The sequence below is a fragment of the Fundulus heteroclitus genome, chromosome 14 (assembly GCF_011125445.2).
Source record: "Fundulus heteroclitus isolate FHET01 chromosome 14, MU-UCD_Fhet_4.1, whole genome shotgun sequence".
Lineage (NCBI taxonomy): Eukaryota > Metazoa > Chordata > Actinopteri > Cyprinodontiformes > Fundulidae > Fundulus > Fundulus heteroclitus.
Window position 1 is genome coordinate 878,436 of NC_046374.1, and position 23,868 is coordinate 902,303.

The 23,868-nt window shown below is 43.8% G+C and overlaps 1 protein-coding gene and 1 long non-coding RNA gene across 2 annotated transcripts; one reads left to right on the forward strand and one right to left on the reverse strand.

Moving 5' to 3' along the window:
• The first annotated feature begins 8,133 nt into the window (after positions 1-8,133).
• On the forward strand, positions 8,134-9,009 carry LOC118565885. The gene is made up of 3 exons (XR_004932697.1): positions 8,134-8,263; positions 8,338-8,405; positions 8,731-9,009. It is a non-coding gene; the product is annotated as an uncharacterized LOC118565885 (long non-coding RNA).
• A 2,852-nt stretch (positions 9,010-11,861) lies between these two features.
• LOC118565897 (C-type mannose receptor 2-like) lies at positions 11,862-13,175 on the reverse strand. The gene is made up of 3 exons (XM_036146956.1): positions 13,046-13,175; positions 12,547-12,782; positions 11,862-12,212 (listed from the first exon to the last, which is right to left on the reverse strand). Exons 1-3 carry the CDS (start codon positions 13,173-13,175, stop codon positions 11,862-11,864), a joined length of 717 nt encoding a protein of 238 aa, XP_036002849.1.
• Between the last annotated feature and the right edge of the window lie 10,693 nt (positions 13,176-23,868).

The following is a 23,868-nucleotide window of genomic DNA, read 5'->3' on the forward strand; positions in this document are numbered from 1 at the left end:
TCTGGCACGGTCTGAAAAACTATTCTCAACCCACTGTCCTTACGGTGAGTTCCATCTCTTCTCGCGCGCTACTTTGCTCGCGCGCACCTGCTCATTCCAACACCAGCTGTGCGCTCCCTCGGCTGTTAAAGCCGATTACAGACAGTTTTTCTTCCATCCAATCAGAGTATGGCTTGCAAATACTGCATTCAGATGAATTAAATCAAAATGCTGCAGCCTTTGGCAGAAATTACTAAACATCACCGAGGGATTGGAGAAAAACAAATAAAAAGTGTCATATTTTAGCCTAAAATATTTAGGCTCAAGTATTTAGACTAAAATATTAGAGCTATTAAGTGAGGTGTGAAAAAGAGACAAAATGTTTTTGTCTCTTTTCTTTCCAGCTTCTGGAAGGCGGACTGGAAGGCAGAAGGCGAGCACAGTGGCAGACGCAAACAGAACAAACGACGAGTTCTCAACATATTTTTCTTCTTTAGATAATGTATCACAAGATCGTTTTAAGAGTAAGTTGATGGTATCAGATTGCGATATTTTCTTTAACGCGCATTAACGCATGTTGCTCACATGCTTTTATTTTGTGAAGGTCTGTTGCTGCGGTGTAGGGGTTTGAATCAGAACAGTAGGTGGCGATAATGCGCCAATAACCTCGCTGTCAGCCAAGCCTCAGATTCAGAGGAAGAAAGGTGCTGGCCAGAAAAAAACTAAGCCGACATGCGGAAGGCGGTGTTTCCCGCAGGAATTTGCTTAGGCGAGGCGGTGAGTTGGCGGCCGGAACAAGTTTTGTGCGGAGCGGAGCGGGTCTGCATCGACGCCGTCGGTGAAGTCGCTTCTCGTTTCAAAGTATCCATGTGTTTTTGCCTGTTTTTCCCTGCCATTCACTATATGCACGCGAGAAAGCAACAACAAAAAACCGCGTGTTAACGTCAAATAAACACAAGCAACGCAAGCATATCGAGTTAGCAAGCATTTCAGTTTAAAGTTCTTCCAGCATCAAATATGACAGAAACAAGTTAGTTGTAACCACTGCCAAGTTAAACTTTGGTATTGAACATAAAATGGTAATGCTGCTCCCTGCGGTTACCTCAGAAATTGCCTGTTTTTGGTAGATTATTTCCCCATAAAGAGAATTCTCTGTCAGTGGCAATAAGCTTTAATTTATTATTATTGCTATTTTTTGTTTTACATGTTTAAGTTGAGCTTTACACTAAATATGTGTTACTGATAAGTGCTACAAATGTTACAACACGTTTGTTCATATGGCAGCAGAATATTAAAATAAAAGTGCTCTTTACACTACTTTTGAATTCATTCTTGGAGTTTGTAAATACAATGCAATTAATCGCGATTAATCGTGATTAATCAGGCAAATTACGCGATTAATCGCAATTAAATATTTTAATTGTTGCCCAGCCCTAATATATATATATATATTGTCATGGTAGAGTTTTGACTTAGCTTTCTGTTTAATATTATATTTCAGTTTTCATCTCTTTTAGGATGTAGTTATGATTTGACCTTTATTTCTGTTAGTCTTAGCTCCTCCCTTCCCCTCACTTAAGCTTCCCCTTCACTCCCTTTGCAGTCAGTCACACCTGTTGGTAATTATTCAGTCAGATGCATGTCACCTGCTAGTCTCCCTATTTAAGCCTCCCTCTGTCTCACTCTTGTGCCGGTCCGACTTCAGTCACCACCTCCCATGCCAGTCCACGTTTTGCCTTTGAAGATTTGTTCCTCTCGAGTTAAGGTTAGTCTAGCCAGTCACTCTAAGGACTGTTACCCTCTGTGTTTCCCTGGAGAAGTTTCTGCTCTGTGTCCTGGTGTCTCTTCAGAACTGCTAACCTGACTAGCCGCCCAGGAGATGCGCTGCTCTGAACCACAGTATCTCTTGAGAACTGCTACTCGTACCTCTGTGCTTCCTGGCCACTTTGGTCGTTATGGACTCTAGCTCCGGGCGATCAGCTCCTATCGTCACCTACATCTCTGATCCTCTGCAACCCTGACCCTCCGGACTTCATCATCCACCATCCAGCAACCTCTTGTAATAAAACTCTTTAAAAACCTTCAGTCCCGTGTGCGCGTCCTGAGTACACGGTAAACAATCATGACAGCTCGGACCGGCCAAAAGGTGTACTCAGGCGCCGTGTGGGGCTTACCTGCTGGAGTTGACGACCCGGAGATCATCGCCTATGTAATGGAGTGTGAGCGTCAGATGAAGGACAGGTATGCCAAGATGGCATCAGCCCGGATCGCCGCGCATCCAAGCAAGGCAGACTCCACTACCCAGATGGTCCACGTGGGCATTGTCACGGCTACCCAGGAGCACGGGAGGAGAAGCCGCTTAGCCTCACGTCGTCTCGGTCACCACCTCCATGACTCTCAGCTGGCCCCTCGAGTGAGGGTCATCATTCCACCTATCAGAGCTCCACACGTCGAGGAGGACGAGCAGTGGAGTTTCTACTATGGTGACCGAGACGACCATCTTCCCTGTGGACCAGCAGCTACCCCTCTGACCGCCTCCGTTTCCCCGTCTGGCTCCTCCCAGCGAAGAAGCCGGTCACTCCGGCGCGTTAAGGCTTCCGAGGACCCGCTTCCGCTCAAATCCCGAGAGGGGGTCCAGGGGGATCCGCCCTCAGAAGCCGGTAGCCCTGCGGCGCCCACTGAAGCCTGTAGCCCGGTAGCACCCGAGGTAGCTGAGGAGAGGGCTCTGCCGGCCGCCGAAAGCTCCGCTCTGCCGGCCGCCGAAAGCTCCGCTCTGCCGGCCGCCGAAAGCTCCGCTCTGCCGGGCGCTGAAAGCTCTGCTCTGCCGACCGCCAAGAAAGTAGACCCGCCGGCCGACGAGGAAGAGGATCAGCCCGAGGCCTGCGAGGGAGCCGCTTTGCCTCAGCCCAAGGCCTCCGAGGGAGCCGCTTTGCCTCAGCCCGAGGCCTCCGAGAGAGCCGCTCTGCCTCAGCCCGAGGCCTCCGAGGAAGCTGCTCTGTCTCAGCCCGAGGCCTCCGAGGGAGCCGCTTTGCCTCGGAGAGAGCTGCTCTGTCTCAGTCTGAGGCCGCCGAGGGAGTTGCTTCACCTCAGTCCATGACCTCTGGTGATGTTATCTCCGTTCCTTGTTTTTCTGGTCGGGGTCGCCGTTTGCGACGCTCGTCTCTGGTTCTGATCGGCCGGGGCCGCCGTTTGCGGTGCCCGCGCCAGACTTCTGAACTCGGCCGGAGACGCGGACAGCGGTCTCCACGCTTCCTGACTTTGTCTCGTCGGGGTCGTCCTCCACGACGCCCGATCCAGACTCGCCTACTCGGCCGGGCCCGCCGATTGCGGTCCCCGAGCTGTTTGACATTACCTCGGCGGGGCCGTCCACCACGCCGCCCGCTTTTGACTTTTCTGTTCGGCCGGAGCCGCCGACCGCGGTCTCCGGGCCGCTTGACTATGCCTCGTCGGGGCCTCCCTCCTCGAGGGTTTAGTCGGGCGATGCTGCTTCGCCGCTTCCTCGGCCTGGTCGACCTCCTCGAGGACTCTTTGTGGCTTAGCAGCTGTTTTTGCCTGCGCCCTTAAGGCCAGTGCTTTCTGTTTTATTTTGTTTAAGCTCGGCTCTAGTGGAGTGATTTAGAATTCCGTGGTTTAGAATTATTTAGGGGGTTCTTTGTTTTCTTAGAGTTTTTGTCTCTGTTTTGCTTTAGTTTTTTCCTGCTCTGTTTTAGGGTTCAAGATTTTGCCTTAGTTTTCTAGCTTTGCTTTGCTTTCTCATTATAGCTTTAGTTCTCTGCTCTTCACGTTAGTGTACTTGTTCATGTCCTATTTTTCTTGTTTTGCCTTAATTTCTAGTTTAGCTTTAGTCTCATAGTTCTGCTTTAGTATTTTGTTTTGACTTAGTAGTTTTTTGCTGTAGTTTTTCTTTGTGGTGTTATCCCTGACTTAGTTTTCTAGTCTTGCCTTTATTTTCTGGTTCTTGGTTTGATTCTTTATTTTGGTCCCAGCGCTCCTTAGGTTCCAGCACTCCTTAGGTCCTAGCGATAGTTTAGACTTCTGACCCCTGATTATGAGCTGTTTCACGCTCCTTAGCTTTGGCTAGTTTGAGCTTCCTTAGTTTTTTGGCCTTCTTGTTCCTCGGTCTTCTAGAATTTATTTATTTATTTATTTATTTATTTATTTATTTATTTTTATTTTTATTTTTTTTTCCCAGTGTCCTGTCTAGCACTATGGCAATAGGAATTGATATCTCAATGCCAGATGGAGCTCGACAGATTTTGCTTTTACAAGTGGAGCAAACAGCTTTCGCCATAGTGCTCCACTTGATTTATGCTTGTAAATAGCTTTATTATGATTCCTGCAAGGAGAATTTCAAATTATATGGACATGACAATGGGAGAGTAAAGGAAGAACAAAAAGTGAAAGAAAAGAAAAAAAAAGAGTAGAGGTGAAAGAAAGAGGAGATAAAAGGAAGAGAATGATAAAACGTCCTCTGTCTGCTCCATCACCTGGAAAGAGACACAAAAAGAACAGCACAACCAACAGACATAAAGCAACAGATACACTCGAATAACACCTAGATGCCATTGCTAAATCATATATATTATTATGTAAGCTGACATGTGTAATGTGATATTTGAAAAAAGAAAGTGACACAACATAAATAAATAAATTATAAGATTACTGTATATAAGTGAACACTTAATACCTGGGACCCAGCACCTGTGGGAGATGTGAAAGTGCACTAGTTTAGGTGAAGATTATCCAGAAATAGCTTGATAGTGATTGTGGAGAACCAAAGACCCACCTTCCCCGAGCACAGAGGCAGGCGTCAGGGGACCCGTAACCCCGGACTCCCAAAGGGGTCCCTAAAGCAGGTCGCCCAGGAGGGGCCGACACAGGATATCTGCAACCCCCCCCCCAAGGAAGGAGCAGAGACGACCCCGAGGAAATCCCCCAGCCACCGCAATGCCGACGCCCTCAAGAGCCGCGGAGACGAGCCCGTGGGCTCCGCCGGCAGCCAGCCCCGCTGAAGTGGTCCCGGCCATGGGCGCTGAGGGCCAGAGGCCCCAGGGGCGCCCCGCCCCCGCGACGAGGGCCCCGGCCGCCCCCCGGGGGGCCAGGCCCCGCGAAGAGGCCGCCAGGAGTGGGCCGGCGCACGCCCGGGAACCCGCCCCAAACCCGAAGCCAACCAATGCGCCAGGGGGCCAAGGCGCCCGCCAACGAAGTGGAGGAGGGCAGGACGTGGGGGGATGGGCTCCGCACCTATCGGAGACTTGAGATGTTCTTGGGAGAGGGAGCGGACCACACCCATACCTGAAAAAAAACAAAAAACTAATTCACCCCAACCCTCCCTTGTGCCCCACTCGCCACACACAGAAAAAAAAAAAAAAAAGACGCTGTACACACATTCCCACATAACACTCACATCTAACACTGACCAAAGGGGGGGGGTCACCCCAAATCGACTATACGACTGCTTGTGCCCAACCCCCGGCCCCGGCCCCCGACCAGACGCCCCCCGGACCGGGCCCCCCCAAGAGGGCGGGCCAACACGACCCGCACGAGCCACCCGGCCAGAGCCCCCCCCTCCCCCTAAATACCTAATAAACCCCCTCCCTCCCCCCACCTTACCCTTGCCATCCCTGCCCCCCGCCCCCTGGGGGGAGCGGAGGCATCAGCCCCAGACCTGGCAGGCCGCTGACTGCACACCGCAGCCCCCCGCCAAGACCCCGGACACAGTGGCCCGCACCTCCTCCAGGCCCCAGACTCCTTGCCTCCATCGGAGAACGGGGGTGTGCAGAAGACCCCGACCCTCCCTACGCCTGCTCAAATGTTGTGTTGTTGCATGTTGTTCTCAAGTGCGTTTAAAAACTGGGAGCGCCGAAGGGGATGCACGGCACAGCCCACCCCCCTTTCGGAAGGTAGCTGTTGCCAGCGCACCCCTTCCGTGTGACTGCCCAGAACCCTCAATGTCTAAGTGGGAGAGGAGGTGAAGGGAGCCGTCCGAGGTGAGGCCCACACAACATAAGCCCCCCCCCCAGACGTCTTCCCCTCACCCCCCCCTACCATGGCCTATATGATGATATGGTCTTCTAGAATTTAGACCTCTTGGTTCCCCGGCGTGTTAGAGCGCCTTTGTATCCTGGTTTTTAGATTTCAGGGCTCCCCTGTGTGTGTTAGGACGCCCTCTGTTCTCGGTTCCCCAGCGTTTCGGGACGCCCTCTGATTCTCGGTTCCCCAGCGTGTTAGGACGCCCTCTGACTCTTGGTACCCCGGCATGTTAGGATGCCCTCTGATTCGTGGTTCCCCGGCGTCTTAGGAAGCCCTTGGTTCCCCGGCGTGTTAGTACGCCCTCCGTTCTTGTTCCCTGGCGTTTTAGATGTTCCTGCTTCCCTTGTACCCCGGCGTTTCCCTCGCGCCCCGGTGATCTCTTCCCTCGCGCCCCCGCGTTTCCCTCACGCCCCGGCATTCTTTTTCCCAAGCCCCGGCGTTTCCCTCACGCCCCTGGCATTCTGTACGCTAGTCATGCTCCAGCGTGTGTTGTTGAGCCCTGGTGTTTTCAGTACGCCTGTTCTTCCCTCTGGCGTTGTCGTACGCCTGTATTTGCCCTTTGGCGCTGTGGTGCGCCTGATCCTTCCCTTTGACGCTGAGTGCGCCCGTTCCTTCCCTTTGGCGTTAAGTACGCCCGTTCCTTCCCTTTGGCGCTGTCGTGCGCCCGTTCCTTCCCTTTGGCGTTAAGTACGCTCGTTCCTTCCCTCTGGGCACTTTCGTACGCCTGTTCCCTTTCCTTTGGCATTGATGCGCCTGTCCCCTCCTATGGCGCTGTTTGCCTGTCTTACCAGTTTTGCCCTTTCACGTTTTGCTTGTTCTGCTCACTGGCATTAGTATGCCTGTCTCTCCTGTTTTGCCCTGTGACATTGGTTGTCTGTTTTGTCCTCTGGCGACGTACGCCTGTTTATCCGTTTTTTGCCCTCGTTTGCCTGCCAACGTCTGTTTGAAGCTTTGTTTTTCCTATCAGGAGTTGTTAGAAACCCATTTAGTCTGCTTTCGTTTTTCCTCTTTGTTTTGGTCTGCCCTGATTGGGTAGTTTTCTGTTTGATTTTGGCCCGCCATCCATACCTCCCTCCACCCACCTTGGCTAAGGTGCCTCCCTCTGTCTCACTCTTGTGCTGGTCCGACTTCAGTCACCACCTCCCATGCCAGTCCACGTTTTTCCTTTGAAGATTTGTTCCTCTCGAGTTAAGGTTAGTCTAGCCAGTCACTAAAAGGACTGTTACCCACTGTGTTTCCTTGGAGAAGTTTCTGCTCTGTGTCCTGGTGTCTCTTCAGAACTGCTGACCTGTATAGCCGCCCAGGAGATGCGCTGCTCTAAACCACAGTGTCTCCTGAGAACTGCTACTCGTACCTCTGTGCTTCCTGGTCACTTTGGTCGTTATGGACTCTAGCTCCGGGCCGTCAGCTCCTATCGTCACCTACATCTCTGATCCTCTGCAACCCTGACCCTCCGGACTTCATCATCCACCATCCAGCAACCTCTTGTAATAAAACTCTTTAAAAACCTTCAGTCCCGTGTGCGCGTCCTGAGTACACCGGTAAACAATCATGACATGTATATATGTATGTATTTATGCCAAACAGGAATTTTTTATGTCCTGTTTGGCATTGTGGCAATAAGAATTGTTGTCTTCATGCCAAAAAGAGCCCAGCAGATTTTACTTTCACAAGCGGCACCTTGCTGCCTTTGTTATAATGGCCACTGAGATTGCAAGGTAGAAGATGAAAAAAAGAGAAACAGATGAGACAAAATGCTAAAAAGGAGAAAAGGTGAAAAAGAAGAGAAATGGGAGAGAGACAGCAATACAACATCCTCTGAGTCTGCTTCTTCACCTGCAAAGAGAGATATAAAAAAACAGCAAAACCAACCGATGAAGTATTACAGGTACAAACAACCTATGACTTAACACCATTACTGTAGAATATACAGTATTATTTAATACTAAATGTATGCAAAGCAGCTGCCAGGAGCAAGCCAGCACCCGCCAGAGCACCCAGCCCCGGACACCGAGTACCACCAATGCAGGTGTAACCCAGGTTTTTGGGGTAATCCAGATATCTCTAATAGTTAAGGTTATGTCTCCCTTTCAATTTTTCATCTTGTTCACCAATTTTGTACTAAGTGTGAAATCCCGTGAGATTCTGTGGGATTTTAGTTTTAAAAAGTAGGGCGGTGCCCATTGTTTGGTCATGAACAAGGAAGTTGTTTGGTCTCATGAACAAGGAAGTTCAGGGCTGGCTGTTGCAGGTGGGCTTTAAATCTGTTTAAATCAGTTATTTGTCATCGTTTGATTATACTATGCTCACTGATATGCCTTGCAGTTTCTAGATGCCTGTACTCTACACTGAATGGGTATTCTTATGGCTTAGAAATGGGAAGCAATGAACTGGTGAGTGTTTGTCTTATTGTTTGGAGCATGCTAATGCAAACATTAGCATGCTGAACTAAAGCTAATCCTATCTTTTGTTGTTGACCTGGTACCATTGAGGTGATATTGTTCAGTATTTGAAAGATGTTTGTATATTGTCTGATGGTGCACTATTTAATGTTTTAGAATCAGATATTTATGCCGAAGAGTACTCTATTTGAATCATGTACATGTAGATTTTTTCCTATTGATTCCAATTACTTTAAAAAGGAAATGTTTGGAATATTAATGACTTAATATTTACTATTAAGAGGAAATTAACTTATTGTTGGACCTTTCTATACAGGCCAGGTCCTCATTTGATGGCGAGCTACCCACTAGGCCTTTAGGCCAAGGAACCTGGATAGACTGCTAAATCTCTATCTGTGTGATAGGAGACATTGTTGCCTGCCCCACCCCATCCAAAGGATTCAAGTCAACGTTTAAATCGACTAAGACTAGTACTTTGGACTTTTGGAATGTTACAACTTGGAATGTTACGGCGTGTGCAGGATTTTGGTTTTGACAAAGTTTGTCTGTATATATTGTAAATAGTCTTCGTAGTATAAATCACTTTCTGCACAAACTTACTGTCTCCAGTGTGTTAAATACAACCCTGATCCTCTCTGAGTCAAATCTTTAGGTCTTCTGGTAATTAGCCTTACTGTAAATAATTATTTCCTTATTCTAACATAAATTCAGTATCATAAATGCTACACACCCGTGGGCCAAGGTACCAGCAGATGGTGGAGAGCAGGGCTCCACACTTAATGGAAACCTGAGATGTCCCAGGATAGGGGCAGTTCAAACCCAACCTGACAAATAAACAGACAGAAAAGCACATACATATTCACACATTCCCATCCTAGTGACCCTGCAAACATGCAAACACTCAAAACCACACACAAAAAGGGGGGGGGGGGGCAGTACACACATTCGTACTCATCACACATATCGCCCAGATCCTCCCCCACACCCTGCCCTCCATCACTTTCTACTCAAATTAATTTATTTTACTCATACAGCCAATATAAATGACCACATGTAGCTTTTTCCTTTCATTGAACAGCAAAACCCAAAAAAAGCAAAAAAAAAAGCACTTGCTTTAGTCAAATATTGATTGAACAAATTCCACAAGGGTACTATCAAAATCTTTTCATATCAAAGTAAAACCTGTTAGTTAAAAAGAATAATTACAAAACAGGAAGTGAGTTGAAACATATATCTGAATCAGCGGTGAACAGGTTTGTCTGGTTGATGTTCTGCTGAACACTGTCCTCAGTCAAGAGTTGATGTGTTTCCAGCTGAGATCACAAACAGCAGCTAAATCAGAATTTTATTATTTGAATATCCAAATAAAGGATGTAATGGATAACTTGAACACAATTACTTTATTATCCCCCCAGAGGAAGTAGAATGATGAGATAAAGCAACCTCTATACGCTGGATGAAAGCATAATCTGTTTAATAATTTTCCTGAGAAAACTGTGATGGACTTTACTCTGCTTTACATGAAGCCAGTGAGGATTAAGCTTTAGACACGATGTGTTATTTCATGCTTATTTCTAATTTATCCTCGTCTGTCACAATTCCCAGCTGTTTGACTATTTTTAGGTTCCTGGGTGTTGTGCGGTCTGTCAGTGTTTTCAACCTTTTAGTGTTGTCTATAAGTCTGTAGGTTGTGTTCTTTTCTTCTTGTGTCCTGTTATGATCATGGTGAAGATTCTCAGTCATCCAAGTCATGATCAACCAAAAAAATGCTTCCCATCCAAGAAGCGAAATGTACATGTGAATCTAAGCTCTAAAAAGGCCTGCCAGCAGGTCTATAAAGCTACATACTACTCCAGACAATTTGAATTGAGAAAGCTTCCTGGATGGGAAAACTGTTCAAGGAGGTCTAGCCCAGGAAATCGCTTCATGCAGTTTCGGCTCAGTTTTCCTTCAACAGCTGAGAACAATTATAAAATCTGGTTTCAGTAGAAGCTGGTTCCTTACTCTGGCTGGTTCCTCCTTTTAAAAACTAATACTCTCAACTCAGCTTTATTTATTTATTTAACACATTGTAATACAACTCAATTGGCTGAAATGCTTTATACATTCTACAAAAACAGTAATTCAAAGCAGGATAAACAGTTAAAGAAAGCAAATACAATAAAATGCAAAATAAAACAGAGATACACAAAGCGAACAATAAAAATGTCAAAAGCCAACATCTGAAACTGACTTAAAAGCCAAAAACAAAAAAATTGTTTCAAGAGAAGAATGAAAACTGGAAGTCTGCCTGCCTAATATGTAAAGATAATTATTTCCAGAGTTCTGATGCAATGACACAGAAAGCGCTGTTACCTCTTTGCACTGTTTGTCTTTGGAATGATAAAAACTGATCTGTCAGTCTGAGTGAGAGGGAGCCTGTAGATGAAGCAGTTCTGACAGATACCGGAAAGCAAGGCCTTAAAGACATTTAAAAACAAATAAAATAGTTTAAAATCAACCTGAATATGAACCAATACCAATGAATAGCTGTTAAAACTGGAGAAAAGGGCTTTTTATTGTAGTATTACCAGTTAAAAGATGAACATTAGCATTTTGGACAAGCTGCAGTCAAGCTACTAAAGTTTTGTTATGCCCAGAGTAAAGTGCAGAGTAGTAATCTTAGCAAGTAGTAATAAAAGCATAAATTAAAATCCCAAAATTATGCTGTAATAGGAGTGAAAAAAGCTGAACATGACCACAGAATTAAACTGACCATCAAAGTTAAAATTACTTTCACGTCTTACACCTAGGTCTGTAGCAGTATGTGTCAGAAACTGACCTAAAGGTTAAAGGTCAACACTGATGTTAGAGACATCAAACACCAAACAACATTACCTCAGTCTTTTTATTGTTTAGGTGTAAGAAATTAGACATTCATTACTTGATTAATGCAATAAAGTCTCTTTTTATTTTCTGGGTTTTTCCAGCACTTAGTGGCTCTTTTTTCAAACAGTAGACTGAGAGGAAGGGGGGTTTGAGAGAGGGGGAAGACACGTGGCAAAGGACCTCAGACCGGAATCAAACCTGCACGCCCCCATGCAATGAATTCTTGTAGTTATTTGTAACTATTTTGCTTTTTAGTACCATAAAAATTCGACTGTCTTTTTGCATAAAAATGTAAACTAAACGGGAGGAGGTCAAGAGAGTAGAGGAGGGGGGAAGAATAGAGGCTTGAGACACTCCCTATGAGTGGGAGTCTGTAACAAAATAAAATAAAAAAGCAATTCTCTGTTTATACAAAACAATGGTTTGGTGTGACCTGGGTGTCTGGATGGATGATAACTTTGACAGGCTGCCACTGGTCACTCCATATGTCGCCTTGGATGGATATATATATATATATATATATATATATATATGTGTGTGTGTGTGTGTGTGCATAAGTGTTCTGTGCAAGTGTAAACTTTAACGCTTAAAACAGATGAAATTCAACTCTTCGCTGTCATTTCTTTTAAACCACTGATGTTTTCCTCCTGTCTTCATGGCTCCAGACATGTCACAATCATCCATCAGTCTTTCTGGAGCCCAGTTCTTATAACTGACCACTTTGCCACTGACCCAGAACCAGAAATCCAGAGTACAGGTGTAGCGCAGTCCCATCCAGACATAATCAGTGGAGGCGTTCTTGGCTTTCTCCTGGACCCATCTCTGCTCATCCAGGTTGGTGATGGTGACCAGGTCATGGTGGTGATCTCTGCAGTAGTACAAGGCTTCCTCCCAGGTTTTACTTTCTTTGATCAGGATCACTTTATCTGTTATGGAAGTTATGTGCACAAACAAATCCTCGTTCACTCTTATTTTAACAAGAAAACATTTTCAGTCTGGCTTTCTATGACACAACAACTTATTTTCTATTCAAGGCAAAATAAAATTGTTCATACTTTAAAAATACATAAAAAAATAACTGTAAAAAAAATCCACAGTTTAAATATTTACATAAACTTGGAGTATTTGTTTATGAGAACAACTCACCATCATAACAGATGAAGGGTTTTTTAACACCACAGCTGTCATTCTTCCATCTGCCTTCACCATCAAACCCAGTCATGGCACATAGACCACTGTTGGATTGTGTATTGTTCAACTCATTGTTCCAGTGTCTGAAAGAGAAACTGCTTCCATCTGACCACCTCCAGGTGTCTCTGAACAGACCAATGAATATTGCCGTATTTTCTCCCACTGACTTCACCATTTCCTCCACCTCTCCATCCTGTAGCTGCTTCAGTCCACTGACCAGGTCTGTGTGATTCTCTCTGCAGTAACTCTGAGCTTTCTGCCACGTCTTCTTCTCTCTAATCAAGTGGTATTTCTGGGTTGTGTTAGTTTCTGTGGATAAATCAGATAAACAAAGATCACATGACTTTTTGTTGTTTAAAGAAAAACAAACCATAGACCATCTAAAGGATGAAGTTAAGTATACATGAAAAAAATCAAAAAAGTAAATTAAAAATTCTCACCATCATAACAGAGGAAATATTCCTGCCAATGGCAGCCAGTATCATCCCATTTAGGAGTATTTAGCAAACGCCCACAACTCTCAGTTCCACTTCCTTTATCATTCGGTTTATCTGTGTCCCAGTCTGTCTCACTCTCATTGAACTCCTCTCCAGGCAGAGACCAGTACCATGTTCTCTGGACACCTGGTGGATCATGCAGACCAATCCAAGCTTCCCTCATATCTCCTGCTGAGTTACTGAGGAGTCTCTTCATGTCTGTCATGTTAGACACTGTGGCCAGGTCAGTGTGTTTCTCTCTGCAGTACTGCTGAGCTTCAGTCCAGGTCTTATTAACATTAATGTAGTGATACTCATAGAGATGACAGTGGATGAAATGACCTGTTAACAAACATTTTGATGCATTTACCAACGTTTGAATACCTGCATCATTATATTGATGTTTCAGTGTTTTGGACTATTCTCATCTTACTTTCTGTGTGTTAAATGAAAAAGCAGCAATAACACAGCTGAATCCAGATGAGTCTGTAGTTTAACAGAATCCAGTGATTGTATCTGTACTTTAGATCAACTTACCCATCAGAAAGAGCAGAACCAGACTCCACTGCATCTTTGCTGTCAGGTGGATTATTTCACCCCAGCGGTTTGTCTCTGATGGATGAAGAACACATTTAAACACTTCGTATCATGTTTTGGAACCTCCAGCTCTCCCTCCACTCTACAGAAAAACAATAATGAGAGAAAAGGGGAGCTGAAGCCAAACGTTATTTAAATAATAAAAATGTTTAAATAATAGAAATCTAATATATCCAGTATATATTTGTAGGTAAGATGGAAACCTAAATATAGACAATCAAGGGAGACATAAAAGTAATTTTTACCTCGCTGAATTTGATGTTTCTTCTTGATGCTCTGCTGGAAACTGTCCTCAGTCAAATGTTAACTTCTTTCAGACAGAGATCACTGAACAGCAGCTGCATTTAAATATTTTAACATTTGAATATTCAAACCAGACAGGTCCATGTTTCTTAGGAACACAATTTATAAATAATAAAGAGGAAGGAAAAGTTATGTACAAAACAACATCTACATACTGAAATAATAATTAATTTAATCCTATTTAAACACTTGCTTAAGAACATTGTTTCCTTACGCAACGCTGCACGTCACACATCTGGATACATCTTAACAACATGGGGTATTATGGGTATACATGTATGCACTTTATACAGATCAATGTATCGCAGGGTCAGAAAACTGAAAGCATGCTTTTTTCTAGATGAGGCAGAGTTTCATATCTTTTTTAATAAATCTTTTGATTGTCAGGATGGATGGTTATAGTTTGATCAAAAGTGACAGCATCCTCACAGAATAAAATGTACGAGGCTAAAAACATCTCTCAATAAAAATACTGACTGCTGTCCAGCCTGACTGACTTTTAGGGGACTATTTCATTTCTTTTTGTGGGGGTGAGGGACGCTTCTGGTGGTCCAGTGGAGCAGGGCTCTCTGGCCAGAATTACCGTTCCCAAAAACTATGTCTAGGTGTTGATGTCTAAGAGTCATCACCAGAAGAGTTCAGAAAAGTTTTTATCAGCTTCGTCAAATAGCAGAGGTGAAATCAATCTTAACAAGACCTGACTAGAAGAAAGCAGTCCATGCTTTTATCACAGTCCATCTTGATTACTGTAATGCTCTGTATACAGGCATTAGCCAGAGCTCTCTTGTCTGCAGCTTTTGCAGAACTCTGCTACTCATTTATTAACCCAGACCTGTAAGCATGAGCATATTACTAACATCTTAGCATCCCTTCACTGGCTCTCTGTGCGCTACAGAATTCATTTTAAGCTTTTATTTGTTTTAAATGTTTGAACAACCTTGCTCCACCATATTTATGTGAGCTGATTCAGCCTCACTGCCCACCCCAATCCCTTAGATCAGCTGCTGCAGACAGTCCCTAAAACCAGGCTGAAGCTCAGAGGTGACAGAGCATTTGCTGTTGCTGCTCCTAAGTTATGTAATAATTTACCATTGAGTATCAGACAGGCCTCCTGTTTTTCTGCAGTTAAATCTCTTTTAGTAACGCACTTTTATTTCCGGTCTTTAAATACACTGTGATCTTGTCGTGTATGGCATTTTAAAATATTCTTGCCGGACTGTTTTTCATGGGGATCAAGTTTTCCCTGCAGATCCCAGCTGGCCACTGAGTCAATACAGTAAAAGCTACAACTTAAAATGAGGAGAACTTAAAATGGTAAAAATGCTCTCCTACTAGCGCCACGTTCATCCATCACATCAAACAAACTTTCATACAGTGATACATAGATCAGTTGGTGATTTAAGGGTTAGTCCCTTACCCAATGGATATAGACACTGATAGGGGAGGAAGCTGGAAACCCACAGCTTCCTGGATAGAAGAAAACTACTCTTCCCACCAAGCTCCAGTCGCATGAGAGAAGATGTGTTCAGCACATGTCAGATGTAGATTTACTTCGATATTCGATAATTTTTCTGCATTTAGACTCTATAGGTGTGCTTGTTTGATAACAGCTGGTGTTTTCACATAGATTTTTCCCAAAGAGGAAAGTATCCACAGCTTCACGTTTTACATTCTAAACCGTTTATCCCATAATAAGATTCATGCTGTACCACAGTGTGCTCTCCTCTCCAGTCTAACACATCAAGCCAAAACAAGCTGTTGAAACATGCTGACCAGAAATCTTTTTAAACAAGGGAGGAGACAGGTACAGAGTCAAAATCCTCAACCTACAAGGCAAGAGAGAGTCTCTTGTCTATTGTATCATTAAAGTGGGGAACAATCTTTTTCTTAATGTCCTTATTTCTCTACCACTCTTTTTCAACCTCTCTACTTCCCCTTAAAAGGCTGTCATACAGTGATGTGTGAGCAGCCGGCTTCCTGAGCAATTAGCCTTTTTGGCATACACTGTCAATGACCGTCTTCTGGACAACTGTCACATAAGCAGTCTTCTCAGCTGCAGTGTTGGTTATGACAGAGCTCTCCTTCAGGCCCCGGTGGGGGAGGTAGTCTTTTCCTGTAGCTTCAGCTCAACCCTGGGTTTCTCTTTTTTTAATGTGTTTTTATGTGTGGTGTATTTCTGTTTTACTTGTTCACATTATGGAGCTGACTGTTTTGTGGACAGCTTCTTTTTTCTTTTCTTTTTAAATTGTGTTCAGAGGCTCATGAGTGGGAATGCTCCCATTGTTTACATCAGAGAACAGCTGTTAGCTCTCTCGGTAGATTTGCTGTGCTGCCCTCTCACCATTTCCCCACAATCTAAGAAGGAGGAGAGGCGGAACCCTAGCAGGTAGCGGGTTCTGACCGATCAGATTTATCCAGCAACGAATTAACTCAATTTATAACTGCAATTAGAGTTTAAACCATAACCCCTTTTATCACCAATCCAAGGAAAATGCATCTGTGTTAATATCGGATGTTAATTCCCAAAGGAGGTTACCTCTGAATTCTGAATAACCATGCAACTCTGAATTGGAATGAACACAAACAATTACTATTCCACAGTTGTTGTTTTATTGAACCAAAGGCAATTCCCTGTTACAGTAATTCTCTGATTCAACAACCTTGGACCTGTTGTGCAATTATACACTGTTTAAAGTGATTTAATGTTTCATAAAAACCTCTCTGTCTGTTAAGTATTGTCTGGTGATGATCAGCTCTTAAGTTGATATCAGAACAATGGTTGAAAGGGATGAATTCGAGCACTAGCGATCTTTTTAACAGCAAAACCTGCACACACATAGAATAAAGGAGTGACAGCTTCTTTTCAAGTCCAAGAATTTAATAACAGAAATAAAATGAACATCCAGAGAACATCACTATGTAATGCTGTTTACCTGAATTAGCACAATATTTCGATTAATAAATCCTCTCTACTAGGCTAGTGAAACTTAACTAAACTACTGAGCAAAATGAAGATAAAAAGAAGCTAAGCTAAGAAACTATTTACAAGCAAAAACAAACAAAAGACAAAACAAAAATGGTTGGTCATAATCAGAATACTTCAGTGAATCCTGGTTCACTGCAGATCTGATTAACAACAACATGGAATGGAGTTAAAAAACATCTGCCATGTATTTCAATCCATTCACAATGCAAAGCCCAAGTTAAACAAAACATTATTTGTTGAAATAATATTCTGAGGACCGTTTGTCCTGTAAAATCATTTAAACCCTTACGACCGAGTTTGTTAACGCGATTCTCCCTCCGGGCGCATGGGGTCGCTGTGGCAACTCGGTGGCTAAGAAGTTACAACATAAAGTTGCCAAAATTGCTTTGAAAACCGGCATTAATATACCATATTAATGCGGGAATAAGGCAGATAACACCATCGGATGATAGCGGAGCAGAACAGTTACGCTTTATGCTTTAAAACAAACTCCTTTTGAAAGGTCTGAAACCGGATGTTAGCAAGGTTAATAGCATGTTGGCTAGCTGACGCTCGGCGCTAACATGGTACCAAATGCTAGCAATGCTATATTGTTAGCCTTTTGTTCAAAACACCAGGTATACAATGGTTTACAAATCGTTTCCCAGTAAACCTTTTATTTCACCCTCAGCTCGCTGTCCAAACCTGTCCTTTGTCTCGTGTCAGTTCTGTTCAGTTTGGCCATTCACGGAAGGAGCGTTGAAGGAGGGCAGTTGTTGGTTTGTCTCTTGGCAGGCTAGCATTACCTTTGCAGCAGCATGTGGCTAACGGCGTGGTCTGGGTAGCTTGGAGGCCACGTTCTCTGACCGGGATGCAGTCCGATTTGAGCAGGGGTTTTCCTCAGCATCCAGCCTTCAGCTCCATTGGTGTTCACTTCCCTGTACAGGCTGAGGAAAAATACACAGAGCTGTTTCGCATGCAGGATCTTTGCCCCTGCATCTGATTGTGAAGTTAGGACAGCAACTTAGCTCTGTATTTGCCCGTACATGTTGTTTGTCCGGATCCAGTCAGGTCCTCTGCTGAAGCAGGCAGTCGAATCTAGCAGACCCTGGATCAAGTGTTGTTGGTCCAGGCAATCTCCCTCAGCTGCTGGCTTGTGTGTCGGTGAGGGCCGACCAGGCCCTCATGGTTTGGCCTTCTTTGTCTGCTCTCAGAGAGCTGTAGTGGAGCTGAACAGGTCTGCAGAAGAATGCTGAAGAGAAGCGCTCTTTGTCTGTGCTGTGACTTATCTGATAGTAGGGGTCACAGCTGACCTCCTGTTGGGAAAAAGGGCCCTCAGGAGGAGAGAGAGAGGGATAGAGGCCGTCCTTGCGGCCATGTCTGCAGCAGGACAGAATTCTTTTTGTCACCTCTTTCTTACTGTTCAGAATCCAATCTGAGATTCATCATGGCATATTATGGCATAACAGACCACTCGCTACCACTCAGCACCACTCGCTCCTAAACTAAACATGCAAAATATATGTGGAAATAAAAGTGGATTAAAGTGAGAGGTAGCAAATCTTAGTTCAACTCACGGTTGTTTAAATATCACATTCAAGATGTCGGCATTTAACGTAGCAGCATTGACAGACAGAACAGCTTTGAGAATCCCACTGGACGAGCGCAGGTCCATCAGGCAGCAAGGAAAAGGGGAGGAGGTTTTCCAAGGTCTCTCTCTGGGCGTTCAGACGCTTCGTTTCGGCCAAAACAGAAGCGTATACCTCTTTCGATCACCGGGAGATAACGGCTCTCAGTCATTGATCAGAGGGAATTCAAAAGTACTTTTTAAGTCAACCTCCTGTATCAGCAATACAGGGAAAGTTTTGCTTCGGTAATCTTCGGTCCAGCGAATTTATTGAGCACGTGGCCCTGGGGGGTGGGGTGGGTGGGTGGTGGTAATCCCAAGGGAGTATAACAGCTGCGTGCCTTCTCGGACTGGCAGAACGCCAAGAAGAAGGAAGATTGCCGTGCGTGGCTGTGTTTTATAGTTATCACCATAGCAACCTTATCTCGACCGGCGGCCGTTTGGCCGTTTTGCATGATGGAAGTTTGTGGCCATTTTGACCACATTGCCTCATGGGAAATGCAGTTTGTCACGTCTGAACTGGCATTACACGCTGTTTGAGTGACAACAGCAATTCCACAACTAGAAGATTTAAAAAGACAAACAGCCACAGCAGTTACCAAGTAAATGAATAGATGCTGAATGGAGATGGAATCTCTCAAATCAATAATGTGGCTCACCAATGAGGTGAACACGTTGGGTGGAAGAGAAAATTTAGATGGATTGATCGGAGCAACACCACCCGAAAAATTTTGTAGTGGTTCGTCGAAATGGATTCAAAATACAGGAGCTAACTGACGAGCAATATCAGGGAGATGGCAGGGAGAGTCACCCGACTCAGCCACTGTGTTGTGGGGTTCCTGAATGACAGTAAATGTTTATTTTAATCTTAAAATATTCTCCTATGTAATTAGTCATTGTCGCCAGTGAGCTAATGTTTGTGTGAACAAAAGCTAATCTGAAACCAGGTTCTGGTGAAGCTGGAGTCTTGTTAGCCCCTAAGTCTCTGTTCATGGTTCCCCCTCATTGTCCCTATAATATGCACACATTAGCTGTTGTGTGAGCATTGAAGATTATTATTATTATTTGCCTTTTTGTTTTATTCCAGAAGCTTTTTCGTCTGCCGCGCCTGACTCCAGTCCCGCTGGCCAGTACCAGTACCGACAGCCCAGCGTAACCCCACAACGTGCTTTGAAAGGTAAGGAACCATTACCTTAACCCCTTTACCTTTAAAACCCAGGAACAGCTTTATGATCGTACCCGATCAATAAATCTGTTTTTAGCCTTGGGAGAGTTATGAGAACTCTGCCTAATTTCCCTTCATTCTGTTCACTAAACCAGGTGATTTTAGCATTAGTCCCTGTTTATGCTGTGAAGCTGGTAATGCCAATGGTTAGAAAAAAATTTTGTACAGGCTTTTTATTTTCTGCTGCTTGATTACCTGCCAGAAAGATTTTTATGTGGGACAACCAATAGATAAGACCATTCCCCCATAACTTAAGGGACAAAGGGGTGAGTATATAATGTCCATGGGTGAGAGCAGGACCAAAACTTTGACAAATCCATGCCCTTCGGACCGAACGGCAAAGATTGATTGTAGTTTTTACAGGCATGCAGCTCCCACAGAGAAGGATTTTTAACCTCATTTTTCTGAATACATAATGTATCGACTCGCTTCAGGATGGAAGGATGATTTTAACCTTTATAACCAAAAGTGTTTCTGAACAGGATTACCAACTATAGCTTTAAGGCGAGTTGGTGGCTAAGCAAGTAGGCAGAGGAAAGCATTAAGGTGCACCCAGGACAAAACTGTTCTGCATGACAAAAGCAGCTCACTGTGTGGTTGAACAACTGAGCAGAAAACACATAGATTTTGATCATCTCATCATACACATAGCACTTGTATTGTCACTGCTCATTACCAGTTTAAATATTCTTATTATTTTTTATTCTTCATTTTAGTCTTCCTAAATCACCCATTTTATCGCTTCTGTCCAGCAAGAGGGCCTCCAGTAAGAACCTTTAATTGATCCTCTGAGATCCAGAAGGAGGAGGCACAGCATCAGGCTCAATGTTAAGAAAACATGGAGCATTTGTTACATTCAGCCTTGCAAGGGAAGAAGATGGACCAGAATCCTGCTTTCAGTCAAGCAGAACTTGATCTAGGGTTCAGAACATTACAGAGATCAATGCTCCCTCTACTTTCTTTTTCATCTTAGAGAGGACACGCGGGCAGTATCTGAAACAGGGCAGCAGCTAAGTGAACCAGCAGGGAGTAGAAGGAGGGCTGTGGAGTTTTACTCCTCTCTGTTTGAGAGGGAGTATAGGCACAAACAGGAGCTGGATGGGAAATTCAGGTCTCTGGGGAGAACAACACACAGCTGGAGAAGAAAAGTGACCGAATTACAACAATTGTAGGGGCAACTAATTATATTCTGGGGACTGAAGACGTTACAGCTGAAATGATCCATTTCATATCCTTCAATGGAATGCCAGACCTTTACTTGTCAATGGGCAAGAGTTCAAGAAAGTTGTAGCTGACCTTGAATTCCAACTGGATGTTATTTATGTTCAAGAAACATGTCTAAAACCCCATTTAGACTTTGTTATGTAAGGATACAGTGCAGTTAGATCAGGTTGTCTTGAGAAACAAGGTGGGGGATGTATGACATTCATCAAGGATAGTGTAGCATTTAAAAGTGCTATACAGGGAGAGGAATGTATAGTGGTAAAATTATGTGGCCCCAGAGGGAATATTAAAATTGTATTTTTTTTATAATTATTGCAAAAAATTAACTATACAAACATTTCATGACATTCTAGGAAGTGACCGTAGAAGAGAAATATGGTGTGGGGATGTCAATGGTCATAATACTGTGGGGAAGTGATCATACAGTTCATAGTGGAGAGATTGTTGGGAATTAATTGAGGAAAGATCACTTGTGTTTATTAATAATGGAAGGGGTACCAGAGTGGATGTTACAAAAAATAAAGTCTTATGTTAGGATCTTACCCTGGTTTCAAGTAACTTGGAAGTTAAAAGATGATAGTAATATAGGTAGTGGTCACTTTCCTATATTATTTTGTGTGAATTTTGACATGTTCAAGAAGGGTACATGATAGGAAGATGGTGTTTTGCTAAAGCAGACTGGGGAAAAAATTAGAGAATATTGTAATAAGACTTTTAACAGTTTTACAAATGAATGCCACAAATATGATTATTTTTCACAATCAAACTGTCTTGATTTAATTCCTTCAGCCATGGGTTATTTTCTGAGTGGTTCTGAGTTGAAGACAATGCCTTTGCTACTTGTATATTCCCATTTTCACTTGTGCTTTTGACCTCCTGTGCTACTTCAGCTCTAGCAGTCTCACTGTTTTCCCACTTTTGACTGCGTCAGCATATGATACCTGATTTGTTATTTTACATTTATGTATCTCCTTAGCTTGGATCTGTATAGGACATCCTCCCAAAAGCAGCACTATGATCACCTCCACAGTTACAGCTGTCAGGGTTCTCTGTGTTTCCGTACTCTATCTCTGCTTCACAGGTGGTTGCAGTTGACTGGTGGGCATGGCCCACACCTGCTGCTCATCAAGGAGCTTTATAAGGAGTTCAGAGACAGCTGGAAGATGCCAGAGTGTTACCCCGTCGTGTCTTGTCATGTTTGGATTTACTTACCTGTCTTGGCATCGTGCTCAGTGAACCAGCCTTCAGAATCCCCGCTCCTCAGATTTTTATTTTTTTTTATTTTTTTGCGGCTTGCTTTTATTGACAGTAGACTGAAAGGAAGGGGATGGAAGAAGGGGAGAGACATTCAATTCAATTCAATTCAATTTTATTTATATAGCGCCAAATCATGAAACATGTCATCTCAAGGCACTTTATAAAGTCAAGTTCAATCATATTATACAGATTGGGTCAGATTATACAGATTGGTCAAAAATGTCCTATATAAGGAAACCAGTTGATTGCATCAAAGTCCCGACAAGCAGCAGTCACTCCTGGGGAACCGTAGAGCCACAGGGAGAGTCGTCTGCATTGTACATGGCTTTGCTGCAATCCCTCATACTGAGCAAGCATGAAGAGACAGTGGGAAGAAAAACCACCCATTAACGGGAAGGAAAAACCTCCGGCAGAACCGGGCTCAGTATGAACGGTCATCTGCCTCGACCGACTGGGGTTACAGAAGACAGAGCAGAGACACAACAAGACAGACAAACAAGCACAGAAGCACACATTGATCTAGTAATCTGTTCTACATTAGATGGTAATAGCGGGTGAGCCGTCTTCTCTGGATGATGTCACAGTTAACAGAACGCCAGACCAGGTGTACCTACTATGAAGAAAAAGAGAGAGAGCAAAAAGTTAAAAGCTGAAATGACGACAGTCATTTCAATGTAATACAATGCAAAACTGGAGAACAGTAGACTGAAGAACAGTAGAAATCAGTAGAGTGAGAAAATTAGACCCTGATGTCCTCCAGCAGCCTAGGCCTATCACAGCACAACTATAGAGATAGCTCAGGGTATGAGCCACTCTAACTATAAGCTTTGTCAAAAAGGAAAGTTTTAACATTAGTCTTAAAAATAGATAGGGTGTCTGCCTCACGGACCAAAACTGGGAGTTGGTTCCACAGGAGAGGAGCCTGATAGCTAAAGGATCTGCCTCCCATTCTACTTTTAGAGACTCTAGGAACCAGCAGCAGACCTGCAGTCTGAGAGCGAAGTGCTCTGTTAGGAACATACGGGGTAATCAGAGCTCTGATATATGGTGGAGCTTGATTATTAAGGGCTTTATACGTTAGAAGGAGAATTTTAAATTCTATTCTTGATTTAACAGGAAGCCAATGAAGGGAAGCTAAAATTGGAGAAATATGATCCCTCTTGTTGATTTTCATCAGAACTCTTGCCGCAGCATTTTGAATCAGCTGAAGACTTCGAACTGCATTTTGTGGACTTCCTGATAGTAAAGAATTACAATAGTCCAGCCTTGAAGTAACAAATGCATGGACTAGTTTTTCAGCATCACTCCTGGACAGAATGTTTCTAATTTTGGCGATATTCCGGAGGTGAAAAAAGGAAACTCTGGAAACCTGTTTAATATGGGATTTAAATGACATGTCTTGGTCGAAAACAACACCAAGATTTTTAACTTTATTACCAGAGGCCAAGTTAATGCCATCCAGATTAAGGGATTGATTAAGAACTTTATTTTTTGAAGACTCTGGCCCAAAGATTACAACTTCTGTCTTGTCAGAATTTAAATGCAGGAAATTTAAAGTCATCCAGCTTTTGATGTCATCAAGACATGACTGCAGTCGAAGTAACTGATTGGATTCATCAGGATTTATGGATAAATATAGCTGAGTGTCATCAGCATAACAGTGGAAATTAATCCCATGCTGTCTGATAATTTTGCCTATCGGAAGCATATATATAGTAAAT